Below are 13,763 nucleotides of genomic sequence, written 5' to 3' on the forward strand. Positions count from 1 at the left end.
ATTTTTTCTATTATGAAATAGTTGTTCCGTAATACTAATACACTTCTTGAACAACTATTTCATGGTAGAAAAAAATATTTTTGGAAAAATTATTCCAAAATATGATTTTTTTTCTATTATGAAATAGTTGTTCCATAATACATATATACTTTCATAAAAAAAGCTTTAGATCAACAATTTTTTTTCTAGGTGTCATGTGGCTCAATGGTCTGTGGTGCTATTGTGTGTGAGGTGGTGCTGTTTTGATTTGTTGTTTTTGTGATGATGGGTGGTGTGTGGTGTAATGATAGGTGACGTGTTGGATAATGCATGTTACTAGAGGAAGAAGACTGAAGATAGAGGACAAGACATTTTTGTCCATTTAGTTTCCTTTAGGAGGTGTAAGATTCAAAATGGGAGGTGCATGATTCAAATGCCTTTGAATGGATAGGTATTATCCATTCAAGCCAGCATTTAGGCCCAAAAAAGTATAATGTTTGGGCCAACTTTTAGAACCAAACTTTTTTTCCAGCTTTTTTGAACTTCTAACCATTTTTTTAAAGTAACTAAGCATTTGACCATTAATTTTTGGTCTTACTAAGCTTCTAGGTAATTTTTTATCCAGTATTTAGGCCCAAAAAATGTATAATGTTTAGACCAACTTTTAGGATCAAACTTTTTTTTTTCCAGCTTTTTTGAACTTCTAACCATTTTTTTAAGTAACTAAGCATTTGACCATTAATTTTTGGTCTTACTAAGCTTCTAGGTAATTTTTTATTCTTTCTCACAATTTTAATTTTTAAATGGATAATGATTTTGGATTTGACATTTAATTGTATTGTTATGGCCTAAATGCCAATCATAATCATGTTTTAATTCGTTGATATTTTCCTTCATTGAAATTTTTAAATCTATTTGTGAATCAAGAACATAACACTCCCTAAGGACCCACCCATAATATAAGGTTCTTCTTTATTAAGTTCCTATATTGAAAAAACATTTTTTTAAAAGAAAATATATATTTAGGCTCAAGGTTAATTCAAAGGTTACATATACAAGTAGCATAACAACATAAATTAGATATTCCAGTAATTTTACAACTAGAATTGCCACATAACATAAAATTTCCTCTAGCACAATCTCGTTTTATTGGTCCTACGGGAAAGTTTGAGCAAAAGAGTATTTTGATTACAATAATAAAATGTCGAACCATTTGCTAATTTAAAGAAAGGGTACTCAAAATGAAAAGCTTTCCATCGTTGTATCGTAACAACTAGTGACCACTTTACTTCCAAAGGAAACAACCAACATTTAGAAGTCTTCTTTTTTTGTTTCATTATGCAATGGTGGCATTGTTGCAACATATATAAAAAGGACTTTCATAGAGGTTTTGAACCATACATGTATAGTCTTTAGAACAAGAAACCTTAACACAAGGAATAATGACCACGTCTAGGGTAGGGGACCTTAACAAATCTCCCACCATAGGAAATTTGATGCTTACAATTAATAATGTTCTTGATATAAATGTAGGACTATTGTGTGGATCTCCACATTGGATTAAATTAAAAAATTGGTTTCGGCCTCTACCACCAAATCTCCATGATGTCATTGACATTGTTATAGCGCAGGTGCTCCAATGCCACCCCAACAACAAAAACCACCTTCTAGTGCTGCCACAACATGAAAAAACTTTGTAGACGTTATCGCACCAAAACCCAACACCTCTACTACCTGCCCCTTGCTTGCATCAACTACAATCCCCTTCTCCATGAAAAAGGCCCCAACAAACCTTTTGCCAACAACCTTAACACCAATGCCATCAACAAACAAAAATATATTTTTTACACTTTTATTTGGTAACTTAGATATGAAAACTTCAAAAACATTCCACACCACAAACAAAATAATTATTTTTCAAAGACAATTTCCATCATCAACAATTTTAGATCTAAAAAAGATAAGGCCAAAGCTAGAATCGCATTGTAAGGAATCTTAATGTGACTGCACCATTATCAACACACCACAACTGTAAATGCGACTCCACTGTCAACGCGGCTCCACCGTCACTGCAGTGATCCTTAATGGTAGAGAAGAAGAAAAACACAAACATAAGGATGAAAAGGCAAGTTCATTTCGTTCACTGGTGATTACAGGCAATCAACCTCTAAAGGTTGACGACGACATGGTTTGTTGTCAGGGAGGGAGTAAGTGCGAGAGGGATGCGGTGGCGAAGATGGTGGGCACGACTTAGTTCAAGAGGGATGTGGTGCTACTTACTATTTTTTAAAATTTACTCCAGTATAAGCATGTCCACGGTACCCTCTCAGATATCTCGAAACCAGCCTATATTGGATGCACCAACTTACTTTCACATGGTGTGAGACTTGAAAGGCTTTCCCATGCTAGCTTGTGCCTAGGATCAAGAACTTTTAGGTGCTATATTCAGAGTTGGACACTTTTTAAAAACATGAGTTTGTTGGTTATGTACAAAGCACATTGGATTGTGTTGTCTAAAACGTTGGATGCTTCCATTATCAAGCGTGTGTTGAATGCCATATTTACAAAAGACTTTAGATGCTATTATTACTTAATAACTATTTGGACACTATTTATAAAAGACACATTTTTAGCTTGTCTAAGATAAAACAATATCCATTTTCACTTTTTCAACAATTAACATGTATGCATAGCTCAATAATTTTGTTAGATATCAAAATAGAACAACTTTTGTTATAATCAAACCTATGAGATTTTTAGCGGCATGACATCTCACACATCTTTAGTTCCAACATAGGCATGAGAGACTAAGAGTATGAAGTTAGAAAAGGCTTTGAAAGAGAGTTTTAGAGATTAGGGTTTCCTCCTCCAGTCTTCATATGTTCATTTTTTGGTTCCTTTTTTTGTTTTTTCAAATTTCAAAAATGAAATTTGAAATTTCATTTTGATTTTGGAGCGCTTTAGTTGTCTTATTTTTTAACACTAGAACGACTACATGTTTAAGGCTGAACTAGATTAGAAAAAGTCATTAAACAACATTCAATTCACAATTGAATTTTGTACCGTTAAAAATTATGTCTCATGCGCTGTTAGTCGGGTTAGTTTTCGATAAAATAAAATGACTAAAATGACCCGCTTGTGATAATCCTTTTGAGATTACATGTTTAAAGCTGAACTAGATTAGAAAAAGTCATTAAACAACATTCAATTCACAATTGAATTTTGTACCGTTAAAAATTATGTCTCATGCGCGGTCAGTAGGGTTAGTTTTCGATAAAATAAAATGACTAAAATGACCCGCTTGTGATAATCCTTTTGAGATTACAAGCTGAACTAGATTAGAAAAATTCATTAAATAACATTCAATTCACAATTGAATTTTGTAACGTTAAAAATTATGTCTCATGCGCTGTCAGTCGGCTTAGTTTTCGATAAAATAAAATGACTAAAATGACCCGCTTGTGATAATCCTTTTGAGATTACAAGCTGAACTAGATTAGAAAAATTCATTAAATAACATTCAATTCACAATTGAATTTTGTAACGTTAAAAATTATGTCTCATGCGCTGTCAGTCGGGTTAGTTTTCGATAAAATAAAATGACTAAAATGACCCGCTTGTGATAATCCTTTTGAGATTACAAGCTGAACTAGATTAGAAAAATTCATTAAATAACATTCAATTCACAATTGAATTTTGTAACGTTAAAAATTATGTCTCATGCGCTGTCAGTCGGGTTAGTTTTCGATAAAATAAAATGACTAAAATGACCCGCTTGTGATAATCCTTTTGAGATTACATGTTTAAAGCTGAACTAGATTAGAAAAAGTCATTAAACAACATTCAATTCACAATTGAATTTTGTAACGTTAAAAATTATGTCTCATGCACTGTCAGTCGGGTTAGTTTTCGATAAAATAAAATGACTAAAATGACCCGCTTGTGATAATCCTTTTGAGATTACATGTTTAAAGCTGAACTAGATTAGAAAAAGTCATTAAACAACATTCAATTCACAATTGAATTTTGTACCGTTAAAAATTATGTCTCATGCGCGATCAGTAGGGTTAGTTTTCGATAAAATAAAATGACTAAAATGACCCGCTTGTGATAATCCTTTTGAGATTACAAGCTGAACTAGATTAGAAAAATTCATTAAATAACATTCAATTCACAATTGAATTTTGTAACGTTAAAAATTATGTCTCATGCACTGTCAGTCGGGTTAGTTTTCGATAAAATAAAATGACTAAAATGACCCGCTTGTGATAATCCTTTTGAGATTACATGTTTAAAGCTGAACTAGATTAGAAAAAGTCATTAAACAACATTCAATTCACAATTGAATTTTGTAACGTTAAAAATTATGTCTCATGCACCGTCGGTCGGGTTAGTTTTCGATAAAATAAAATGACTAAAATGACCCGCTTGTGATAATCCTTTTGAGATTACATGTTTAAAGCTGAACTAGATTAGAAAAAGTCATTAAACAACATTCAATTCACAATTGAATTTTGTGCCGTTAAAAATTATGTCTCATGCGCTGCTGTCAGTCGGATTAGTTTTCGATAAAATAAAATGACTAAAATAACCCGCTTGTGATAATCCTTTTGAGATTACCTTTATCCGATTAGTCCTAACCTTGAGGACCATCCAAAATTTATTTCTTTTTTTTCTTCTCTATTCATATTTTTCAGGTTGGATTTGATTTGGGGTCTTTACCCACCCATTAGGCACCCTCCCCTTATTTATTCATCAAAAAATAAAAAAAAAACCACTAAATACACACATAGCTGTCCCTCCATTCGTCCCACACAAAGCACACAGGTCTTCATTCCTAAAGCCTCAACAACAACAACAAACCCGTGCGAGAAGGAGCAAGAGAGACAACACACAAAACAACACAACCCAATCGTTATTTTCGGATTCTTAAAAAAATTGGAACGTACGAGGTGATGTTCGAATGGAGCCAAACGAGGAGAACGGAGGCAGTACGAGCAGGGAGGAACAGGAAGAGGCATTGGTGGCTTTGATCGAACACCGAACCCACGAAGTCAAAAACCTCCGTCACCGCATCGCTTATTATAAAACCCAGGTTTTCCCCTTAACCCTCCCCAGTCGTTTTGCCTTTTTTCTTTCGTCGTTTCGTCACTCCGTGCTAATACCACTACTTGTCTTCCAATGTTATTCTTCCATATTTGGGTTTATTATGTGTGTTATTGTGACTTCGAAGTGTTCGAACCAGAAAATAGTGTGTTTGTTCTAGCCTTAGGTTCAAGTTTGACTAGTTTTGTTCCTTCCACCAAAGAATGTGGTTGTTTATGTATAATGGACTGGATATTAAATTTTGTTATTTTTTTTAAATTGATGGAATCAAATTGAGTTTTAGCTTTTTTTAAATGGGAGAAAAGCGGAAAAGTATTGTTTTTATGCCATCTTTGAACTTAACTACTTTTGTCTGTTAAATGAAGTTCATTTCAGTTTAAAAACGTTTTAAAAAACGGTTCACAATGTTATTTCCAGTGCAACGTCAAGATTTTTTGGGATCTCCACAACTGTATCATGACTGCAGTTGGGGCTGCATTTGTACGCAATTTCCTGCAATGTCAAAGACAGCCGTGTGCAATTTAATACCGTTTTAGATATGCCTAGTAGTATTATTTACCTCATGAAAGGTGAACCTTTTATATTTGTTTCTAGTAACTACTTTGGTGTGCGGTCATTGTAATCTTGTCGTGACTTGATTCCAAATTTTCTTTCACATTAATTACCAAAGAAACCAACGTTTGCTTTGTAAGCAGTTATGTATTTTCCAATGTTCCTCAATGTGATTGCATTGCATATTTGTTTTCCGTTTGTTTTGGAGATTGTATTTTGGTTCCTCTTTTTCACTGTAATCTTGACACTGGATCCCTAGTTATGAACCTTGATGAATTTTCATTATTCATAGAATGACACCTGGCTTTAATGTGGTGCCTTATTCTTTTATTCCTAGTTGTTGGTGTTCCTGTGATAATTTTTTTTCTTTGTTTTCCTTGTAATATGTCAAACATATAACCTGTACCTAGCTATTTTTTTTTAATCTTCACATGGATAATTATAAGCTGATTTTAAGTTTGGGAATCATGTGCAGCTTGATGAAGCGGAGAAAAGGTTGCAAGATTCTGAATCCAAATTGGCTCGCCTTCGAGGTCAAACAGTGTCATCTAGAAGTACCTTAGATGATGGAATCGAAACTTTGAAGACAAAGAGCAGATCAAGCAGTCCCATTGATAGAAACGAAGTTTCTACCAAAAGCCAACATCAATCTAAACCAGAACTTCTTATTCCTTCACTGAATCCAAAAATATCACAACCTGTATTGTTGCCAAAGTCTTCTTCAAAAGCTTCAATAACTTCCAGTTCTGAAGCCACTCCTGGAGTCCATAATTCTCCTATCACGGGTGGTAGCTCTAGGGGAAAATCTGACAAGTCTCAGAGTAATAGACTTTCTTCTGAGCAGCAAAAAACTGAAGTCAAGGAGAAAGGGACAAAAAGGAAATTTGGTAAGAAACTCATCTCTAGGATAACCTTCATTATTGATTTTATGTAGGTTTGGCTAATCCATTTATCATATCTAAGGTCATGTGCTTCTGTCTGGGTCTATTGTCACTTTGTCAGTTATTGGCTTATTGCTGTCTTTTCATTTGAAGACTGCTTTTGCTTGTAATAAGATTCATAAGATTTTTCTGTGCTTTCCAGAACAAAAAGGACACAAGGAATTGATTCCTTTAGTACGCAAGAGTTCTTCACCAAGCTTGGTAACCTGTCAAACAAGCAACCACATCTCAAGTCAACACAAGAGGAAATTGCGGAGTATTGCTTTGTGTCCTGTGAATGATCAGCTTTTTGTGACTAGGTAATAGAATCATTTCATTTCTATTTTTTTTTTTGCTTTTAGCAGTATGCTTGAGGGCGAGCCCTGGTGCAGAGGTAAAGTTGTGCCTTGGTGACTTGTTGGTCATGGGTTCGAATCCGGAAACAGCCTCTTTGCATATGCAAGGGTAAGGCTGCGTACAACATCCCTCCCCCATACCTTCGCATAGCGAAGAGCCTCTGGGCAATGGGGTACGAAGTTTTTTTTTAGCAGTATGCTTCACCTATCACTTTTCTTTTCCCAGCTTTTGGCCACAACAGGTAAATTGTTAAATTGCTTATAATGTTAGGGAATGATCAACTTAAAACGCGCATAAATCTACTCTTTTTTTTTTAATTCATAGGAATATGTTAGATTACATTTGTCTTTACATTATCTTGTATTTGTTATTACATAGAAACTTATTATTCTGATTGATATTTAATTACCTAATAATCAGTAATTGATTGATATGTAATCAATACTAATTCTGATTTCTTCATTATAAATAAAGATGAGGCATGATCATCTAAGACACACAACATTACACAGTAAAACATTGTTATATGGTATTAGAGCTTAGGTTATTCGTGACACGGGAATAACAAAAGTCGTTCTCCATTGAGGACCTACTGTTCTTAGTGGACCTTTCTGCTTCGGCCATCGGCCAGCGACCTTTTCTCCTTTCCCGACAACTTTTCGGCAACCACCATCCACTGTCAATTATTCTACGGCCCACAGTTCTGACTTCTGGGGGACCTCTCTGCTTCTTGTCCTATATCCGACGACCTATTTCCACATTCTGGTGGACCTTTCTACTTGTCTCTTGTCTTCCAGTGACATGTTTCTGCATTCCAGTGGACTTTTATGCTCACTGTCCCTCTTTCCAGCGATTTTTCTCCTTTTCCGGCAGCTGTAGCCGCCCTCCGCCAGAGCTTTGGCGACCTTTCCGTCCAGTGACTGAGGTGGACAAAGGCCAGTTAGTTTCGGGCCATTCTGGGTTGTTTCATTTGCCAGGTCTTATTTTCCACACTTTGTTTTAATCACGTTTCGTGTTTCTGTTTTCATTTAAGATGACATCTGTTGGTTCTTGCCCTCTTTGCAGTGAATAATACTGCACGGCTGCTTTGCCCTCTTTTGGCAGACTTCTTGACACCTTCGACCACTGTCGCCTATCGCTGAAGATCGTCACACCATTCACGTGTGCAACCAACTCAAAACACCGCCGTACACGGCCCCACGCAAGGCCCTGATGTGTGAAGTTCACGCACACGTCACATGACACATCTCTGGCCAACGTCACACTGATCTTCTCTCCCTCCGCCTCAAGGCATCCCCGGTGGATCTTTTTGCTTTTTTCATCGGTGAAGTGCATAGTCAACTCAAAATACCGCTACACGCGGCCCCATGCAAGGCCTTGGCGTGTGAAGTTCATGCACATGACACATGAGGCGTCTCTAGTGAACCACCTTTAGTTTCTATCAGGCAGTGTTGTTAAAAAGCGGCCATGGTGGTGCCATGGCGGAAAGGCGTGGCGGTTTTTTGAAAAAATGCCACCGAATAGCGGTGGCGTGGCGGGTTTCGAATGGCGGCGTCATGGCGGCCGCCATAGTCATGGTGGTCATTGCGGCAATTATGAATGAATGTCATGAATTGAGTAATTTTTATCATTTTTGAGAATTTTTATGCATATGGTGTACATTATATAAACTTTATAAAAAGAAATTCAGATACTGGCTATCCCACTGTAGAAATTTTGGAACCAGCCGCTAAATAGGATTTAAAACACTGGTAAAAGGCTGTTCTTGTTTTTTCCTGACATGATCTTTAGTGGTTCAAGACAAGAACTCTTATTTAATGGTTAGATATTTGACTATGTAAATATAACAACCGTGTAACTTTAGTCAGCTTTTGTCTTCAGTTTGAATTTCTCTCTTACGTAAGGTATGTTGCTGGTAATACAACATTGATATATTCTTTTGAGCCTGACACATGCTATCTTTTGGGGATTCATGCAGTGCTCTGGATGGAGTGGTCAACTTTTGGCAAGTTCAGGCTAAGGGGTATGCTCTAATTTGTCTTTCTGGTGGCACTTTGGCGAGTTTCTATTCTTATATTTTGTCATTTTCTGATGATGTTGATTATAAATAGGCTTAATCGAAATATATTATTTAAAAGGTGCAGTTTGGCTAATACTTATTTGGTTTTTGAACAAGCATAAATATATCTATGCTCCCTATGGTGGCTCGTTCCATTTACTCATAGTCTATTATCTGCATCAGGCTTCCACTCAAGTTTTGGAGTAGAAAACTTTATGACTTTGAACTTCAAAATATTTCTTAAATTCATTCTCCTCTGTTATCTCGTTTTTCTTTTTTCCCATTTAAATGTAAACTTGACTTTTTGATGATTCTTTCCATTACCATTGGCACTCTGCCTCAGTTTTTGTAATATATTGGAGTGGAAAACATTATACCTAAACTTCAAAATGTTTTAAAGATTACCTAACCATGTTATCTAATTTACATTTTCTTTTCCCCCATCTTTAATTTTGTAGAGCAGGAGCCTCTCGTCTTAGCACTACCGATTGTGCATCCCAAAAGCAGAGGAGATGGCCAGAAGATTTAGCTTGGCATCCAGAGGGAAACAGCCTATTTTCAGTATACAGTGCTGATGGTGGAGACTCTCAAGTATCGATTACAAATTTGAATAAAGGACAAGGGGTAAGGTTTTTGACACAAATATCCTGGCATAAAAAAAAACTGTGTTTGGGTTTCTTTTATTTTTTATTGGTATTGATGTATGCAAATTACTTGTATGTCATTGGCAGGGAGAACGTGTAAAATTCTTAGAGGACAAGCCGCATGTTAAGGGAATTATCAATGGCATTGTTTTTATGCCCTGGGAAAATACATGTTTTGTAACTGGTGGAAGTGACCATGCTGTTATTCTTTGGAATGAGCAGGATGATGAGAAGTGGAAGCCAAAGGCATTGCACAGGAATCTTCACTCATCTGCTGTAATGGGAGTTGCTGGTATGCAGCAGAAGCAGATGGTGTTGTCGGTTGGTGCAGACAGGAGAATATTTGGGTATGATGTACGTGTAGGAAGAGCAGATTTCAAGCATCAGGTTGATAGTAAATGCATGAGTGTCCTGCCCAATCCATCCGACTTCAATTTATTCATGGTTCAAACAGGGTAAATTAAGTCCTCTTTGTTAAATGTGTTTCTTTAGTTTCCACAAGCTTAGCTTTGTACAGAGTTTATAACATCCTGATTTTTCAAGTTTTTGTCTGTCTTGAGCCTTGAATGTTTGGTTTTGGGGAAAATTAATTATGTTTATTTGAAAACAGTAATATAAGATATGGTCTGAAAGTTTGAACCCTAGATGAAATTGCTTGCATTATTACTTTGTTTGCTAAAGTTCAATAAAAAGATTCTCATTGTTATGTCTCAGTCAGTGCACTTTATGGAAATGAAAGCAAAAAGGATTGTGTTTGGTACCCCCAACCTGAAACTCCCACACAACTGATGGTTCACAACCACCATTCTGTAATATTTTGCCTTTTTATATCTCTTAATTGGAAGCAATGAAATCTTTATGAAAGACAGAAATATTGTTACAGAATGTGAGGAAGGATTTTGTGGTTAGTGATGCACGTCCTTGGCCTATGGAGTATGGACTTGGTTCTATTCATGAAATATGCTTGAAATATTAGGATGTAGGAAACTTCAATGCACCAGTGAGACAGACATTTAGGCCTTTTTTCTGCTTTGTGAGCAACGATAGAAAATTAAGATAATTACCAATAATTCGGCAGGTGCATCTCTCGGACTTTTTAATCTAGAGAATGATAAATCCACTCAAAGTTGAATGTGAGGATGAGTGCACATTTTAACTGTTCTAGTTAAGAAATGGAAATTCCCTTCTGCTATTCATAGTCTGCGTTGGAATATTGTAAAGTCATAAGCTACTAACTTGATAAATAGTTTTGATTGATATTTTGGACATTAAATTCAGTACAAGAATCTGCCTTCAAGATGGGAACATAATAATAATATAATACTTTGTTTCCGTTTGAGGCCAAAATTGTTCTTCTATTGCTATTCCTTGGTATCCTTTGGCTGCATGTTCGTCTATAGTATATTAACTACTTTTCATTCTATCAGGACGCACGAGAGGCAGCTTCGGTTGTTTGATATCAGATTGAGGAATACAGAACTTCATGCTTTTGGATGGAAGCAAGAAAGCAGTGATTCTCAATCAGCTCTGATAAATCAGGCTTGGTCTCCTGATGGACATTATATAACATCTGGGTCTGCAGATCCTGTGATTCACATATTTGATATAAGGTATACTGCTCACAAGCCTTCCCAATCTATAAGAGCGCATCAGAAACGAGTCTTCAGAGCCATGTGGCTTCAGTCTATTCCTCTTGTCATTTCCATATCATCTGATCTCAACATTGGACTGCACAAGGTTTACTCTTGAACCTCTTGCCAATGACTCAGACCATCACTGCTCTCCACACATTTGTTGGTGCTGAGTATGTAGTTTTTTTTTTTTTTTTTTCACCTGGGATTTTTAGGAGATAATATTATTTTTTTTATGTGTGGAGTTTTGTGGCAACTTGAAACGAGTAAAGGAAGGAATTTATCTGAAAAATGCCGAAGAAGCAAGAAAATTTTGGTTGGTAAAAGCCTGCTCAGTTGCTGGCATGGTGTATTTTATTGTTGTTTTTAAGGTTAAGTATATACTTTCCCTTTGTTTTTTAAAGCAAGGGAAAGTATAAGTTGTTTTGTGGTTTTATTAATTTTTTAAAATGCTAAAATATTAAGAAGCATTATTTGTATTTTTTATAGTCAATTTATTTAGAACTAAACAAGAACCTTAATAAGTCCTGTGATTAGTATTTAAATTTGACTTTTTTTTACAAATAAACAATGCATTTTAATTGTTTCAATTGATCTTTAAATACGATCTTTTTTACAAATACATTCTTTCAACTTTGATTGTATTTAATTGATTTGTTTTATCCTTTCTACAAATAGGGTCTCCAGAGATGTTGGAATTCAATCACTAAATGGAGAATAAATTTCAATTGACTATTTACCATTTTACCATATGTTTCAGTCATTTATTAGTTTTTGTTATAATTCTCTTTTCCAAACATATCTACGTCATAGAAAATTTGAAGGATTAAATATATTTGTAGCAGATTTCTGAAAATGGTATCGGACTGGTTGTACAGCGGTGAACGTTTTTCAAAACATACAAGCAATAATAACGATCTTATTTCATGTGGTGGCAGTTTATATAAATCACACATCGTCATTTAATTGGATTAAAAATTAAAATTTCAGAAATATTATTCAACCTACTAAAACTTATAAACATGATAGAAAATTTGAAGGTTTAATTACTGTGTCTTTGAACTTTTAGTAAATTTTTAATTAGGTTTATAAACTTTTTTTGTTTTAATTGAATTTTTGAACTTGTATTCATTTATTTTAAGTAGGGACCTAATTAAATAAACAAATACCAGTATATTAATTTAACCAAAAAAATATTTATTTTTTTAAAAGATTTTTCTTTACACAAATTAAGAAAAATAATTAATTTAAGACAATAGTATTTATAAGGGTCAATTTTATTAAAATATTTTTTTTCTTTATTCTTAATTTCTATAAATGCATAATTAAGCAACACTCAAATTTAAGTTTTAATATTTCATTGATAATATATGATTTCTTTTTATGGTGTATAATCAACATACCATTTGAACCCATATATATATATATATATATATATATATATATATATATATATATATATATATATCCAAACTTTTCCCCACTATGTCAACATTAGATATTTCTTTTTAATACTAAAATAACAATCAATATAAAACGTGGGAATAGTATAGTGTATTCTCAGTGAAGTCAAATCCAGTTAACTCTAATTAATTATTAATTGAAGGAATGAAATCTTATCCATGACAATGTCACTAGAAAGAACCCAATTGTGGGACGAGTATTAGTGTCTTTATATTAACACGTATCCGTTAAGTAAATTCTCTAATTTAACTTTGTGTATAGCTAAACCTCTACAAATTAATAATCTCTAAAGCAATATTTTTTTGATCCCAAGCCCAACTCTGAACAATTTACAAAATTAGTAATATCGATAAATTAATAAACACCAATTTGGAAATACACTATATAAATATACAGTCCAGTCAATATCATAAATCTACTCATCTACAATTTAGCTTGGAATTAAGGTTGGTTTGTCTCTTGATATTTAAATTTAGGTAAATTTCATATATAATATTTTCATTATATTTAATTTTTTTTACCAGTACATTTAAAAGTTTTAACATCCTATTTTCAAACTATAACACAACAAATTATAAAGATTTGTTATTGGTAACGTATGTTTCCTTTTGCATGATTTTCTATATTAAGTATTCAAAAATTAGTATTAAATTAAATCTATTTTATTTAAATTCTTATTAATTCCCGTGATACATATTTCTATGGATACCAGCTAATTATATATGTCAAAGAATAATTTATTTACTAAGAAAATAATATTTAATTCCCCTGTACAAGTAATAATCACACATTAGAAACATGATTAGTGGAACATCACACAATACAGGCACCGTTAAGGTTAGAAAAAAAAAATAAAGTAAGACTTAGAAATGTTAGTAATTTATTTTTTAATGCAATTTTTTAGTATACTCTAAATCACAAGATTTTTTTATTAGACGAGTTTCAATCACAAATTACAATTTTATAATTTTTAATGAATAATTTTTTACTAGAATTTTAATGAATAATAAAAAAAAAGTATTATAAACTCACTGCATTCCTATTTTCTACT

The 13,763-nt window shown here is 33.9% G+C and overlaps 1 protein-coding gene across 1 annotated transcript; it reads left to right on the forward strand.

Annotated features, from left to right (window-relative positions):
- The first annotated feature begins 4,741 nt into the window (after nt 1-4,741).
- On the forward strand, nt 4,742-11,600 carry LOC114409993 (U5 small nuclear ribonucleoprotein 40 kDa protein-like). Its single transcript, XM_028373710.1, has 7 exons — nt 4,742-5,074; nt 6,113-6,524; nt 6,721-6,877; nt 8,893-8,937; nt 9,432-9,597; nt 9,705-10,072; nt 11,045-11,600. The coding sequence occupies exons 1-7, from the start codon at nt 4,943-4,945 to the stop codon at nt 11,364-11,366; spliced, it is 1,602 nt and encodes a 533-aa protein (XP_028229511.1). The 5' UTR covers nt 4,742-4,942; the 3' UTR covers nt 11,367-11,600.
- The last annotated feature ends 2,163 nt before the right edge of the window (nt 11,601-13,763 follow it).

Source organism: Glycine soja, chromosome 4, assembly GCF_004193775.1.
Source record: "Glycine soja cultivar W05 chromosome 4, ASM419377v2, whole genome shotgun sequence".
NCBI lineage: Eukaryota > Viridiplantae > Streptophyta > Magnoliopsida > Fabales > Fabaceae > Glycine > Glycine soja.

What these genes read in the sequence shown, in the direction of transcription:
- LOC114409993 (XM_028373710.1), top strand. Translation starts at nt 4,943, where the DNA reads ATGGAGCCAAACGAGGAGAACGGAGGCAGTACGAGCAGGGAGGAACAG. An exon ending in AGGGACAAAAAGGAAATTTG is followed by an intron (nt 6,525 to 6,720) that starts GTAAGAAACTCA and finishes TGTGCTTTCCAG; the next exon opens with AACAAAAAGGACACAAGGAA. An exon ending in ATTTGAATAAAGGACAAGGG is followed by an intron (nt 9,598 to 9,704) that starts GTAAGGTTTTTG and finishes TGTCATTGGCAG; the next exon opens with GGAGAACGTGTAAAATTCTT.